The sequence below is a fragment of the Drosophila biarmipes genome, chromosome 3R (genome assembly GCF_025231255.1).
Source record: "Drosophila biarmipes strain raj3 chromosome 3R, RU_DBia_V1.1, whole genome shotgun sequence".
Classification (NCBI taxonomy): domain Eukaryota; kingdom Metazoa; phylum Arthropoda; class Insecta; order Diptera; family Drosophilidae; genus Drosophila; species Drosophila biarmipes.
The window spans coordinates 17,571,293-17,586,608 of NC_066616.1; the positions used below are offsets into that span (position 1 = coordinate 17,571,293).

General features: G+C 45.8%; 3 protein-coding genes across 4 annotated transcripts; 1 reads left to right on the plus strand and 2 right to left on the minus strand.

The window, feature by feature from the left end:
* Window positions 1-1,086: 1,086 nt before the first annotated feature.
* On the minus strand, window positions 1,087-3,905 carry LOC108031965 (BTB/POZ domain-containing protein KCTD12). The gene has a single exon (XM_017105755.3). It carries the CDS (start codon window positions 3,730-3,732, stop codon window positions 3,046-3,048), a length of 687 nt encoding a protein of 228 aa, XP_016961244.1. The 5' UTR covers window positions 3,733-3,905; the 3' UTR covers window positions 1,087-3,045.
* A 4,512-nt stretch (window positions 3,906-8,417) lies between these two features.
* Window positions 8,418-14,965, plus strand: LOC108031089 (glutamate receptor ionotropic, kainate 3). 2 transcript variants are annotated; one of them, XM_017104295.3, is made up of 13 exons: window positions 8,418-8,680; window positions 8,889-9,052; window positions 9,660-10,266; window positions 10,476-10,633; window positions 10,963-11,184; window positions 11,268-11,474; window positions 12,651-12,735; window positions 12,911-13,187; window positions 13,241-13,442; window positions 13,496-13,718; window positions 13,775-13,890; window positions 13,949-14,098; window positions 14,698-14,965. In XM_017104295.3, the coding sequence occupies exons 1-13, from the start codon at window positions 8,578-8,580 to the stop codon at window positions 14,899-14,901; spliced, it is 2,718 nt and encodes a 905-aa protein (XP_016959784.1). In that variant the 5' UTR covers window positions 8,418-8,577; the 3' UTR covers window positions 14,902-14,965. The 2 variants fall into 2 exon arrangements, with proteins under 2 accessions (XP_016959784.1, XP_016959785.1); XM_017104296.3 differs by lacking the exon at window positions 13,949-14,098 and adding an exon at window positions 14,251-14,397.
* LOC108030951 (protein Turandot X) lies at window positions 11,804-12,226 on the minus strand. Its single transcript, XM_017104150.1, has one exon. The coding sequence runs from the start codon at window positions 12,224-12,226 to the stop codon at window positions 11,804-11,806; it is 423 nt and encodes a 140-aa protein (XP_016959639.1).
* Window positions 14,966-15,316: the final 351 nt, after the last annotated feature.

Sequence of the window (15,316 nt, forward strand, 5' to 3'; positions counted from 1 at the left end):
CGAAACAAAAGAAAATGTAGTTGATTTCTTTTCTAAAATTCTTTCCCATTTTCCGTAATTACTTTCATTTTTCTCAGTGCACTGTGGTGTTAGGGCGGCCAAGTATTTGCTCTGTAATTTATATGCGCACAGCAGATACCAAAAATTCACCGTCGAGTTGGCTGCTATCTTACCTCATTCTGGACCCGCAATTTGCATATTCTGTACATCTTGAGTTCGCACAGTCAATAACCGTCTTCCCCAGGACCTCCACGCAGTCAGTTCCCCCTCCCAAGAAGATGTCCTGGCTGTTGCTTAGTATGCAGGTGGCACGCCAGCTCATCGAGGGCTCCGCGTTCAGGGTCTGCTTTTAGGCACTGCATTTCCGATTGGCGAAAACTTTGGCCTCCGTTTCATTGGTATACCTTTTCGGGCTCTGGAGCACACACTTCAACACGCTGAGCCGCAGAAAACTGGGGAAATCGCAAAAAACAAGAAAGCATTTTCCCTTTTAATTTCAGCATTTCTCGGAACCACCCCACCCGTTCTTGTGCTTTTTTGTTTCCATGTGGCAGGACCTTATAGTCGAGTGAAACGACTGTTGCCTGCTTTGAATTTAAACAAATGAGGAATTGTTGCTGCCGCCTTAATGGTCGCCTAAGCTATTTATATATAGACTTTTGTTCCAGCCAACTTTTTGAGGCCGATGTTTGCTCCACTCCCTCCCTGGTTTTCACAAAAGTTCTGTTTGCCATTGTTTGTCCTCTTATTTTTGTTGGCTCGACCGGGTTGTTTGTTTTATCCTCAATGTATATTTGATTCCTTTATGATTGTGTTTGCATTTTTGTTTTTATTTGTTTAGCCGTCAATTTTAATGAGCTGTCGCGAGTTGGGAGCCGGCAGCTCATAAATTTTACATGCCGCTATCAATGTCAGCGAATTTGGCTGGCGAAAAAGCCATAATTTATTCATTGAATTTAATAATGCAGCACAAATTTCGCGGGCCACGGCCTATTAATTAGCGAAGGATAAACAGAAAAGGAAAATAAGCAATTCACCCCAAGTAGGATCCTAAGTTCACCTGCACCCCCATCAATTTGATTCTAATTTGGTTTCTTGAATTTATTGTTTGGTTTCGCTTTTCGCAAGTTACACCTCTTTACATACATATGCTCGCTTAGTCGCACTTTGATAGGCTATTTTAGCAGTTTTACTTTGCGCTTCTCTAAATACATTTTACATTTCGTTTAGTTAGTTTAAATTAGTTTCAGTTTAATTTAATTAATGATACAATAGATTTCCGTCGCCTTGCCTCTGCCATTTTGGATTCAATTACATGTAATTCTAAACATTTATAAGATACTTTCAATATCGACAATTGTTTTAATACATAATTAGGTATATATATAGATATATGTGTATAACGATTCATATTATCTGTGTAAGAGCCGTGAGCCCATGTCGAGCCAGGAGTCAGTATATAATGGAGCCTAATAGTTCTCCCACGAATATTACCACGTTATTGCCGATGATTACGCACGATTTCGAGAATTTATAGTTCTATACAATCTGTTCGTATATGTTTCATGGCTGTTTTGCTTCAATGTTGCGCATCGGCATTTTCATTTCAAATTTCCGCCCTGCACTGCGTTCCATAAATTCCCCTTCAGCAACAAACCTGCGGAAATGTCGAAAACGCGATGCGAGATATGTCAGCGAAAAGCATTCTCATGGATTCGCCTCGTAAATGGATAAAATCAATAATAACAGAGGGGCTCCTAGAGTTCAGCAAATTTAGTTTCGTATGTGGTGTCGTATTCCCAACGCGATTCTGGAAGTCCTTGTGACCATTTGGTTTTGGTTTTTTGGCATTTCTCATTACAGTTTACTAATAAATCATAAAATCGAACGTGTATAGCTTCTCTCATTTAGCTTCCTAAATGATGATTGCTTTTCTGGCAGATGAAGGGGGTTAGTTTATGGGTGGCTCAGCTATTTCTAAAATGCACTATTAAATCATTTCCAATTGTTGCGCCAGGACGCTAGGTTTTATCGCTCCAAGCCGAATGTGGCCTACAAAAAAGCATGTTTTCCCCATCTTGTAGAACCGGAAACGATTCAAGAGTTATTGCAAAGGGGCATATCTCAGGACAGCCGTTGTTCGGTTTGCGGTTTTGTATTTGTATAGTAATATCTCTAATATCGATTTGTGTCTGAGTTTTATGGATTGCAGGCCGCTTTTCGGCTTCGGTCAACATATATTCGGGGCCACATGTTGCCTGCCATTATCCTATTTCGCTATTTGTATATTCTTTACTTCAAGTTTCGACTTTTATTAGACTAATAAAACTTTGGATTTAGCATTTGCTTGAGTTGTTTGCTTGTGGTATCTGTTGCTACAATACTTCGTTAGTTTTTTCAAAGAGTAACCCGTATTTCAAATTGTTCAGTGTGATTTCGGTGTGATTGATTGGCCACAAATACGTTTATCCAGCTGGCGCGGTTGCCCTTGCCTCGTCTCGAATTTATTTCATTGGCTCTGATCTGTTTAATGTCTTCCTCTCATCTTGTTTACACTGCACTGCATCAACAAAAGTTGGGGCTAATAAAATGTTGGCATAGTTTTTCCTATTTCGTTATCTGCACTTGCCAAATGTTTTCACTTGTTGTCAGTTGCCAGTAAATCCAAATTCGTTTGCGTTCATCAAAAAACTGCTCGTAATATCCAATTTAATGGGGGCCCACCGTGATTTATAGATAAACGTAAATAAAGAAAACCAAATACACACTCCCTCATTAAGTTATCTATGTGTGTCAACAATTTTCTAGACCTTAGTGTGGATTGTTAGTTCAGTTGTACATTTGAAATGTTCCCATTTGTATATCAAGAGGTGGGTTGAAACTCAAGCCATTGAATGCTGTGCGGCCTCCGTATCTCAGCCATTAATAAAGGTTAATCCGTGGAATACTGATGGGCATGGCAAACGAATCCCGCACAAATGATAAATAACGATAAAGAGCTGGGTTGCTGAGTTGCTGGGTGGGGTGCTCTCAAGTAGTGGTGCCCTAATCCCGGATGAAGACGAACTCGTTGTAGTGGTTCCAGCGATTCTCCTCGGTGTCCACGCCCGGCTTGGGTTCCGCCGCCGAGCCGGCGGTTCCGGATCCGCAGCTTCCGGCCAAGCGGTAGCCATGATCGTGCAGATTGTCGAAGGCCTGCTCGATGTAGCAGTGCTTCAGGAAGAACCTAGAGGTGTACCGATCCGTGCCGCCATGATCGGGATCCCGCGACTCATTCAGCGTGTCCCCGAAGACCTCGCGGCACTGGGCCACGCGACCGCAGACCAGGATGCGCGACAGCTTCCGGAACTTGACATCGGCCAGGCCATCCTTGCCGAACTGGAAGCTTCCCCGGTAGCCGATGGTGATGCAGCCCGGCGGCCGGGCATCCCGCTCCGCGCGGATGCAGTCCAGCATGGCCGTCAGCTTGAAGTGCTCCGCCTCGCGCAACAGCCGCTGGCGCTCGCGGAATCCCTCGGGCAGGTGCAGCGCCTTGTCGCGCAGGAAGTCCAGGATGTAGCGGAAGAGGACGCCGTCGCGGTCCAGGAAGTAGCGCCCCTTGCTGTCCTTGGCCAGCGCATCGCGACCCTCGCCGAAGAGCTCGGCCAGCAGCGTGGTCTTGTCCGCCAGCAGAGTGGCCAGCGTGGTCGTGTAGCTCACGCCGCCCACATTCAGCTCCACGATTTCGGGCATTTTGTATAGGGTTCTACCACAGATCGGTTCTAGAGCCACCTGATCTAAACGCACATACGGACCAGCACTCGCGAGCACGGAGCTATCAACACTATCTGGGTTTGTTTACGGGCTCTTCTAGGGGCTGTTCTGTCCTTCTGCTGTGCGCCAAACGCGTCCGCACTCGTTCAGGTCTCGTGTCGAACTGAAAGGAGAACCTCTGGCCAGGCCAAGAGCAAAGGCAACACGCTTTTCACTCGCCCGTTGGTGTACATCTGTGTGTATGCATTGGGGAAGAGGCGAGATTTTCCTGGAACTCTCTCGCACATCTCTCGGATTCGCTGGCCTGCGCACTCGCTGGCCGTGTTATGATATTGGATATTATTGTTTAACAAGTGGTTAAATTTCCAAAATGTGCACGATTACTTCTGGCAGTGCGTAGACGCTCCAAGGGTTGCCCTTCTGTCGCCGCCCGCATGTTATTAATTTGACGAGGGTCCGCAGTGCGTATGCTTAATGGCCAATATGCTGGATTACTCTGGGCCAAACGGTTGTTTAATGCCAGTGATGCTGCTTAAATTTTGGAACATTAGCATTCAGCTGGCGTAAAGTGGGTTGCCGCTTCCGGGGGGCAAAGTTCGCCAGCCGTGTCACAGCAAATTATGGCACATGGCATGCTTTAAGGCGTCGCGCATACTTTGTGCCCCGGCATGCCAACTATCCTGGTTTATTTTATTTTTTCAGGGCTCGTGGCATGCGGGGGGCGAAAGGCTGCGCCGAGTGGCAACAGGCGCTGACAATTTGACACCGTGACACTGACATTAACATGCCACAGCAGGCAATGCAACTGGTTGGGCTGGGCTGCCTGGGCTGCCTTGGCCAGTTTTGGCCTCGTGCCAAATGGGCCACTCTGCCCTCGGCTTGGGCCACCCCAGAATACCCCAGTACCACAGTTCCACAATTCCAGACTGCCTGGTAGCAGGCTCACCTGTTTGCTGTTGCCGTTGCCGCGGCTGCCGCCCTTCGCTGTTAACATTTCACGATGTGTCCTGTTTGCCAGGCCCATGCGTGCCACTCGCTGCAATTGAATCAACAACAGCGGCAATAACGAATACGCAGCTCTCTGGCCTACTCCCCCATCCAGACCCCACTGCGTTAGCCCTTTGACACGGCCGAGAGGAGCTGGGGATACACACAGACACAGGCTGGGAAAAGGAACAACAATATTACGAAGTTACCAACTCAAACCCTTTCTTTTATGCTTAAAAGGAAAAAAAGTGTATACATATGTATATTCTTTAAGAAAATTAAAATTATTTCTTAGTATATTTTATTATTAAGGAACTTTATTTCCAGGGTCTTCTTTCTCCCACAGATGTTTCTTATAAATCTTATTCATAAAAATACTCATAAAACTTTACATATATATATTTTCAAATATATTAGATTAATCTTTCAATATATTTTATAATTTTAACATAAAATATGTTACATTCAAAAAGCAATAAAACCCTTGATTTACATCACTTTAGGTTTTAGTAAACTTGATTGAAGCATTTAGAAACACGTATATATTTAGCTTGTTAATAAATCTACGCAACAATAAATGTAGGGTAGTTTTTTTTTCTCTGTACCTACCAATACACAAGCCTACTGCTAATTGCAATGGAAGCTTGTGTTGGGTTGGGGCCTGGCTTTTAGAGCGTTCAACCCGCCCGAACCCCTTCGGTTTGCCGCCATTCGCTTGCTTACTCCGCTCATTTCCGTTTCCGGTTGCGGCTGCTGCGGTCGCTGCCTCTCGCTCGCTCCCACTGCCAGTACATATACCCGTCTCACTATCCGGCTAATGCTGCTGCTCCTTATCAGACCGCCGCCCCTTCGGCCTGCCATTCAAGGCTTTCGCGGCCATGAATTGCGGTTTTTGGCACGCATTAAGATGGCGCAACACTTTACGCGCCATTACGCGCTGCAGCTGTGTGTGTGTGTATCTGTGAGTGTCGCTCTGCATGTGCGTGTGAGCGCCTGTTCGTGTGAGTGGGTGATGGCCCTACTCCCTGGCGGGTTCCGTGGTTCCCTTCCGTTTCTGGCCATGCCGTGAATGCTCCTTGTTTGTCTGGCTGACTGGCGCGATTCAAATTGATTTTGTCTGGCGGCCGCCTTCGCCCACACCAGCACTCGCGCTTGCCACTCTGTATCTGTGTGAGGTGCTGTTTGTATCTATGTATGTGTGCTGGGCTGGAGCACTTTGTTTTGACAACGCGCCAAATTGTCGCTCCTCACTTAGCCAAAGCAGTTTGCATGCTATTTCTGGTTTGTTTGCCTGTTTACCTTTGGGGACTGTCAGCTCCTCGGAGCGACAAGATGGGTCTAATGGGTTGGGTTGGGTTGGGTTGGGTTGGGTAGGCCAGCTAAGCGATAAGGCCTGAATGGAAGCCCTTTCAGGCATTGTGCTTCTGAAGCCTCGCACTCACGGAACTGTTATGACCTCGTCGCAGCCATTTTGAGCTCCCAAAATAAACCTTCGCACTCCAAGGCTTGCTTTGCGCCAATCAGATTTCCAGTGCAAATTGTGCATTTGATTTCCCTGGATAAATCTGGCACATTGGCATTGACAGAGCAAACAGAATTGGCATGCCCCAGAATGCAAAACAAATGAAGTCAAATCAGCCAAAGCTTCAGTCAACAACAGTCGAAATATTTCGCACCACCACCTATAATATTGGGATTTAAGCCAATAATCGTATTAGGAAAATGCCAATAATCATGTAGGTCAAGGAAACGTAAATCAACTGCCATTATCAGCTATTGCAGTTGCAGATACTTATTAATGTTGGGTAGAAAATTAATGTTAGCTTAAGGGTTATCTAATCTGGTTTAATACTATATATTTAATTTTTTAATTTTTCGAAATTTTTCCCCAAAAAGTCTTAAATCAAGGTTGGGGCCTGGATTGGACGCGTGTGTGGGAAGGATTTGCAAGGGACTTGCACTAATTGCCACTAGAGTCCTCAGCCCGAGCACTTATGCAAATGCACGCAGCAGTGTCCGTGTGGTTAAGTGAGCCCCAGGATATGGGTCCTGGTGTGCGTGTGCATAATGCCAGCGATTTGCCTAGCTTAAAATGCACGGCCAGGCACGCGGCGAGTGCCAGAATGTGGAATGCAGCGTGGAGAATGCATGCGTATCCTCAAGATACATTGACGGCGGCACACGGCTATGTAAATGCAAATGCGAGCGCATGGCTGCTGGGCAATTTAACACCACGCAGGTGGCAAAATACAAGCTGAAGTGAGTGTAGGTGTAAAGTGCAGCGTCTGAAATACCCTTACCATAACCTCCATAAAGGATTTTCAGAACGTTAAGACCTAATAAGGATATTACCTAAAGGATTAAAGATAATAAAAGAAAGTTAGAGTTAAAATATCCCCTTTAAGACCTTATCAATGCGATTTACTAGGTCGTACCTGGTTTACAGTCTTTTTATCTGCAATCTGCCATCAAAATCCCTTGGCAACCGCTGCATGTTTTCAGCTTGACTTCAGAGGACGAATTCAAGTGGTGGCTTTAGCTTCAGTTGTCGGGCGATCGGGGATTTGCAGCAGCTTGGCAGGCTGCACTAAAGGTCGTTAATTTTAAATGCGCAGCTCGGGGATAAATGCATCCTGGGCGGCAGTCACGACAGGTGCCTGCTGTTGACGTACACGTTGATTTTATACACTGCTGACAGCAACAGTTTGCTGCTGGCTAACGCGCCCGACCACGCCCCTCGTCCTCCCAGCCCTCGTCCTTCGGCGGCATTGTGTGTGTGTGAAGGACATGCCCGAAAGTGGGGAACACAAAAACCTTCCGGCATGGCTGGCAGTGTGTATGCCAGAGCTGCTTTTTGTAGCAATTTTTACATTTCAGCCCCACCATCATTATTAAAAATAAGAGATGCCTCCCCCCTGCTTTGCATGCTCTAAATGGATTATTCAAAGCCTGGCCCATAAATCGAGCTGGGCCTTCAAAAATCCACAAGTGGGTCGCACGTCCCTGGCCAAAGCCATAATAGTTCCAGATGGCAGCCAACCCACTCCGCCACCGCCCAACTATCCAAGTGAAATGCAATGAATTTGTTTACAACCATTGCGACAGACCCTCTTTTTCCTCGAAGTTCCTTTTTCCCAGCACTTATCGGTGCTTGTTGCACGTCCGTGGAGCCACAACAATTTCGGGTGGGAAGCTGTTTTCAATCTCTCTTGGCCACTGCATTTGGCTATTTGCGATTTCGCCTTGTTTATTTATGTATCTTGCCACCCTACACACCCATTGCCATTCATCCGGCTATCTGGCATTGAGGGTCCAGTTCCATTAGCCGGAGGAATTGTATGCTGTGCACGTTTGGTTGCCACGGCGGATTTATTTTCCAGTCAGGGCTTTTCCCTTCGGATACATTTCAGGCTGCCCTGTTAAATTGGCGCTAAAAAGGTGAAGCTTATCTAATTAATCTGGCTAACCAGTGACTCAGAGACCCACCCCCAATGGGGCTGAAGTGAGATTCAATTAGGGAAAGTTCAGGAAAAGTTTTTGCCTCCGCCGAAAACACTTTCATTCATGAAAACCTCCGAGAGGTTAAAAATACTCGGGGCGAATTTATCAGCTGATGCCGCATCTGCAGCAGATTGCTTTTGGCCGCATTTTCGTGCTCTTAGCCATTTCAGCTCGCATACCCGGTCGCGACGTACAGCCTGCAGAAATATGCAAATTTAGTTCGGCGAACAATCGCGCAATTAATTGGAAATAATTGCGGAATTCGTAGCCCCGCGGCAGGCGGAGAAAATATTTATGAATTTCTGATTACATTGCGCGGTGAAAGCGTTTCGGGAGATGCAATCCGGCAGAATGATTTCAGCCAGTTTTTCACTTGGCTTCATCCTAACGAGCTTGCTATTGCTTTTGCCAGGATGCCAAGGGGAAAGGACGAACGTGGGTAAGTGAAGTGCACTGTTCTTCGGGTTACATAAGCAGGAATTTGGCAGCGCAGCATGCAAATGTGTCATGTATTTTTGTGCCGCATACGCACCGTCTGCCGATGGCGGCGGCGAATTTGCGAAATACAAATATAAACAGAACCCGCTGAGCAAAACAAAGAGCGAAAGAGCCGTGCCACTCTCTGAAATGGATTCTTCTGGTTGCAGGCCTCGTCTACGAGAACACCGAACCGGATCTCGAGAAGATCTTCCACTTGGCCATCAGCAAGGCCAACGAGGAGAACGAGGACCTGCAGCTGCACGGAGTGTCGGTTAGCATTGAGCCGGGCAACTCCTTCGAGACCTCCAAGAAGCTCTGCAAAATGCTGAGGGTGAGTTGGGACAGTAAATTGTATCAATAGCACAGTGAAAAAGGATTTGGAAAGTTGATATAAAAATAAAAATGCTCTTGTTGAGATATTTAAAATGTAGGCAATCTTAAAAAAGAATGGATAAAATTTAGGTCTCTAAAACTTGTATTTCTTTTCTTAATATTTTCTGACAAATTACTACAAACATAAGAAACTTAAATTATACAATTTAAGAATACATTTTTTATAAAAGAATGTCACTCAATTCAGTATGATAAAATACTTTACTTTGGTTATTAACCTATTACACTATAATAAGACAGTATTTAAAATAGATTTTTATTTTACTGCACATTACTTTGTTGTGGAAAAATACCTAATTCTGTACTCTGGTTATTAAACAATTTAAGTTAAAAGTTCTTAATAATATGTTGAAATGAAAAGGTTAGAATATAAGGTCCTAGACATTTAACTGCACAATTTTTAAAATTATTTGTTAGTAAGGATTAGTTTACATCGGAAAGTATAATTATATATTCTAAAGTATTTGGTAATCTTCCAAATCGTTCTTTAAAATCTCTGTAAACCTTTGTGTAAAACAAATGCCTAAATAAAGCTTATTCTGCAGCAAAATCTGGTGGCCGTGTTTGGGCCCACCTCGAACCTGGCCGCTCGTCACGCGATGAGCATATGCGACGCCAAGGAGCTGCCCTTCCTGGACACGCGCTGGGACTTCGAGGCCCAGCTGCCCACCATCAATCTGCACCCACATCCGGCCACCCTGGGCGAGGCCCTGCGGGACATGGTGGTGGCCCTGGGCTGGGAGAGCTTCACCATCATCTACGAGACGGGTGAGTATCTGGCCACCGTGCGGGAGCTGCTCCAGATGTACGGCACCGCTGGACCCACGGTCACGGTGCGGCGCTATGAACTCGACCTGAATGGGAACTACCGGAATGTGCTGCGGCGTATACGTAATGCGGATGACTTCTCCTTCGTGGTCGTCGGCTCGATGGCCACTCTGCCGGAGCTGTTCAAGCAGGCCCAGCAGGTGGGTCTGGTGACCAGCGACTACCGCTACATCATCGGCAACCTGGACTGGCACACCATGGACCTGGAGCCGTATCAGCACGCCGGCACCAACATCACGGGCCTGCGCCTCGTGTCGCCGGACAACGAACAGGTGCAGGAGGTGGCCAAGGCGCTGTACGAGAGCGAGGAGCCCTTCCAGAACGGTAAATCATAAAAAAAAGACAGGGAAAATAATGACAGTCCCACCTGAAAGTGTCGTGGCCCTGGGATGTAGACAATTTATGCAAATCCGAAATCCATTCGCATGAGTGAATTTAAATAATTGAATTGCACTGCCGGGGCCTCGACGGAGGCGGAGGATGGGCGGAAATGATAAACGACGTTATCCCTTATGGCTCTCGCCCGCCCACAGTGTCCTGCCCCCTGACCAACAGCATGGCCCTGGTCTACGACGGCGTCCAGCTGCTGGCCGAGACCTACAAGCATGTGAACTTCCGGCCCGTGCCCCTCAGCTGTGGCGATGACAGCGCCTGGGACAAGGGCTACACGCTCGTCAACTACATGAAGTCGGTGAGTCGCTGCACCAGGAGGAAGTATAATGAAGTAGAAATGAATTGGGCATCATAAAAAGTATATATGGAAATATTTATAAAAAATTCAGATTACCTCTAAGAGGCATAGGTAGACTTATAATACCCTCTTATCATATATATGTAATTTATTGTCTTTAAATCTTAACCCTATGGTAAATCTGTTATAAATTTATAGGTGTATAGCTTAAATTTTTAAATATTTGTTAAAGATATGATTTTACCATCCCCTCTATGAGCCTAAGATTTTTCTGTGCATGAATAACTGGCTGGTTCTGAATAACTCATGCAACGAGTCTCGCCCCACAGCTAACGCTGAATGGCCTCACGGGTCCCATTCGCTTTGACTACGAGGGTCTGCGCACGGACTTCGAGCTGGAAGTCATCGAGCTGGCCGTGTCGGGGATGCAGAAAGTTGGCCAATGGAGCGGCGGGGATGGCTTTCAGGAGAATCGCCCGGCCCCGGCGCACTCCTTGGAGCCGGATATGCGTTCGCTGGTGAACAAAAGCTTCGTCGTCATCACGGCCATTGTGAGTGGAGGGCAAACGCCAGGGGCCAAGCTCCGACCTTGACTTTCCTGATATACTATATATTTTGTACCCAAACAACACAGAGCGAACCCTACGGCATGCTGAAGGAGACCTCCGAGAAGCTGGAGGGCAATGATCAGTTCGAGGGCTTTGGCATCGAGCTCATCGACGAGCTGTCCAAGAAGCTGGGATTCAGCTACACCTGGCGCCTCCAGGTGGACAACAAGTACGGCGGCATCGATCCCAAGACGGGCGAGTGGAATGGCATGTTGAGGGAAATAATAGACGGTGTGAGTTCGGTTCTGTTGGGCCCATAAATCGACATCCGCTGCTCTGCGGCCATTTAAATCAGTTAGGTGATCCCCTGTTCGTCCGGTGGGGTTATTGATTTACACTGAATGGCCATAATCGCTGTCATCATCGTTAACGCTCTCGTTAATGCTGCCATAAACGGCAGACTATTTTCCGAGTGCCTGTGGCTTACAGTGCCTCAAATTAATAGGGTTTATAGTTAGCTTTATCCCTTGGGAATAAGGCGAATTTTCAAATAAATCTATTCCACAAACATATTATATTTATTTAGTTCACTCAACTATAATGTAGATATGTTTCGAATTCTTTATGTTAAGACAGTTGAATTGGAGACAGGGCTGCCTTGACCTTCCTGCTTTTTATTGAACAGAGACATGATATATCGGGATCCAACTCTGCCCATGAAATTTCCGAATATGGATCCAATGGTTCCTCCCTGTGGCGGTACTCCATCAACCAAAACATTCCGAAACTCTCTGTAGTTGTGGATGAACCTCTCAAATTGTTGCCTATCTTCATTGGACAGAGGAACAGCATTGGGGTAACGAAGATAAAAGGAAATCAGATCCGGAATATTTCTCTCCTTGGTTAAGTCATTTACAGTCGGATTATGATAGACCTCGAGTATGTGCCTTCTTTGGGCTTCATAACATGGGTCGGTTGTGTCAGCACTGGCTGAACAAACTGTGCCCAAGATCACAGCTAGCAAACTGCTAAAGTAAAACCCCATAACTGAAAATGTGCTTTACGAGAAGTGAAATTTATAGGAATCGCCAAATCTCAACTTAATATATAATGCATAACATATTTAAAAACAAACAATTCCTGGTAATTTTAAGTGATTAACGATTACCATTTCATTTTGTTCAATTGCGATTTCTTGGAATAGATTAGCAACGCATTAAATTTCAATCAATATTGAACTGAATTTCCCTTATGACGCAAATATTTTAACTTTATGGAAAGCTTAACATAATACATTATGTTTACTATTTTCTCTTTGCACATTAAAATGCATAATTCAAAGATTGCTCTATTACCACGCTCAATCGGGCGTATGCGCAATATTTACATGTGCATTTACAATTCTATTTATAAATGCATGCGTTCGTGCATGTAAAAAGGCCGTACAATAATCTTTCATATTTAATTAGCGTGCTGACATGGGCATTACGGACCTGACCATGACATCGGAGCGGGAAAGTGGCGTGGACTTCACCATACCCTTCATGAGCCTGGGTAAGCGAGCTAATAATTATCATCACAAGTAAATTACCCAAATAAATCTTATAAAATTTGTCTATTATAAGTATTATATTTTCCATTTTATTTCATATTAAGTTAGGCATTGTCTTCCAAATAGGATTAACATTATTTATTTTAGTTATGATTAATATTTTGTTAAATTTTTTAGGAATTGGCATTCTATTCCGCAAGCCCATGAAGGAGCCTCCAAAGCTCTTCTCCTTCATGTCGCCTTTTTCGGGGGAAGTGTGGCTCTGGCTGGGCCTGGCCTACATGGGTGTATCCATCAGTATGTTTGTGCTGGGACGCCTTTCTCCGGCAGAGTGGGATAATCCGTATCCCTGCATCGAGGAGCCCACGGAACTGGAGAATCAGTTCAGTTTCGCCAACTGTCTGTGGTTCTCCATTGGAGCTCTTCTCCAGCAGGGCTCCGAGCTGGCTCCCAAGTGAGGAATATAAATCTATGATTTTTATTATTTTTAATATTTTCAAATCTAAGGGCCTACTCAACTCGGGCTGTGGCCGCTTCCTGGTGGTTCTTCACTTTGATCCTGGTCTCCTCCTACACGGCCAATCTGGCGGCTTTTCTCACAGTGGAGTCCTTGGTGACCCCGATTAATGATGCCGATGATTTGTCAAAGAACAAGGGCGGTGTTAACTATGGAGCCAAAATTGGAGGAGCCACTTTTAACTTTTTTAAAGTAAGATTAAACACTAAAGGATCAGAGTAATATTATTATATTTTACATTTCAGGAGTCCAACTATCCCACCTATCAGCGAATGTACGAATTCATGAGGGACAACCCCCAGTACATGACCAACACCAATCAGGAGGGCGTGGATCGCGTGGAGAACTCCAACTATGCCTTCCTCATGGAGTCCACCACCATCGAGTACATTACAGAGCGTCGCTGCACTCTCACCCAGGTGGGCGCGTTGCTGGACGAGAAGGGCTACGGCATAGCCATGCGAAAGAGTAGAACGATTGAGATATAATGACCAAGTACTTCCTATAGAGACGCTCCATTCCAGACTGGCCGTACAGGGACACACTCAGCCAGGCGGTTCTCGAGATGCAGGAGCAGGGTGTGCTGACCAAGATGAAGACCAAGTGGTGGAAGGAGAAGCGCGGCGGGGGAGCCTGTTCGGTAAGTGACCTGGTTGATCCCGATCTCTGGCAGCTGGTGCATGTGTGGGTGTGTGCAGGACTCGGACGAGGACTCCGGCGCCGTGGCCCTGGAGATTAGCAACCTGGGCGGCGTCTTCCTGGTCATGGGAGTGGGCTCCTTCTTCGGCATCTTTGTCTCCCTGCTAGAGATGGTTTTGGGCGTCAAGGAGCGCAGCGATGAGAACCAGGTATCCGCCGGGATATTTTCCAGCTTCGCCAACACCCCGCCTTGCGATCCGATTAGATGGCCTGCCCATACAGCACACACACATATGTACAGTGAACACCCGAAAACATGCACTTAGATTTAGCCTGGCACATATGCTTCGAAACCCCACAGGAAGCCGCCGACTCGGATGCCTCCTCGCTGGGATTCGCCAACCTGGGCGGCGTCTACCTGGTCATGTTCGTGGGCAGCTGCTTCGGCAGCGTTTACGGCCTGGTCAACGTCGTGGTCAGCGTCTACTTGAGTGCGCGGGAGAACAAGGTAACGCGGCAGGTGCTCTATAAATACTTTCACCTGTGTCGTGACTAAAAACGGCGCTGAAAAGGTGGCCCTAATCTGAGTAACGGATTCGTTTCATCAGCTCCCCAAAAACCTACAACTCGGAGCCAAAAATACATCTACTACCCATTCAACTGTGTTGTCTTTAATATTTAATATTTGTAATATCCTGAAATCTAACACCTTACTCTAGAATGCTTCATGATAGATATGTCCTGCATGTTATCTTTACGATTCCGCCAATAGAAGGTTAGTTTAATAATTTTTCAAACGTTTGGGCAGGTGAACTTCAAGACGGAGCTTATAGACGAGATTCGCTTCATCTTACAATGCTCGGGCAATACCAAGGCGGTCAAGTATCCGAAGAACTCTTCGCGATCTAATGCAAGTTCCAAGTCAAAGGGCTCTTCCATGTCCGTGGATTCGTTGCCCGAGGATCCTTCAGAGGATGAGGCATCTGGCAAGCATAACCATGCTAAGAAGTAGTTTTACAACAAGAAAAACTTATAACCGAAATTTAACTTTTATAAAATAAAGTGTTCAAGTTCAATAGCATTTTAAAATTTAATTAAATTAAGCTACAAATATATTTTATGGATACATTTTAAATAATGAGTTTATCAGTTATCCGTTAGGGATGGATAATTCAAAACTCCTCGCCAAGGGCTGCCAGATGGCCCAATTATTTTCCAATTCGCCTCGCCAGGTTCGAGTTCGCCTTATCCACCATTAACAGCGCTGTTAAAATATACAGTTTGCTAACACTCCACCTGGGGGATACGGCAAACTCGAACTGTTAAAATCTAACTGTATAGATGGCGTGTTAGTAAGCGCTGTTAACAGTTAGTTGGTGCTACCAGACCTGCAAAATTATAACTGATATCTTTATTTGAAAATTTAA

What these genes read in the sequence shown, in the direction of transcription:
- LOC108031089 (XM_017104295.3), top strand. Translation starts at nt 8,578, where the DNA reads ATGCAATCCGGCAGAATGATTTCAGCCAGTTTTTCACTTGGCTTCATC. An exon ending in AGGGGAAAGGACGAACGTGG is followed by an intron (nt 8,681 to 8,888) that starts GTAAGTGAAGTG and finishes TTCTGGTTGCAG; the next exon opens with GCCTCGTCTACGAGAACACC. An exon ending in TGAGGGAAATAATAGACGGT is followed by an intron (nt 11,475 to 12,650) that starts GTGAGTTCGGTT and finishes ATATTTAATTAG; the next exon opens with CGTGCTGACATGGGCATTAC.
- LOC108031965 (XM_017105755.3), bottom strand. Translation starts at nt 3,732, where the DNA reads ATGCCCGAAATCGTGGAGCTGAATGTGGGCGGCGTGAGCTACACGACC.
- LOC108030951 (XM_017104150.1), bottom strand. Translation starts at nt 12,226, where the DNA reads ATGGGGTTTTACTTTAGCAGTTTGCTAGCTGTGATCTTGGGCACAGTT.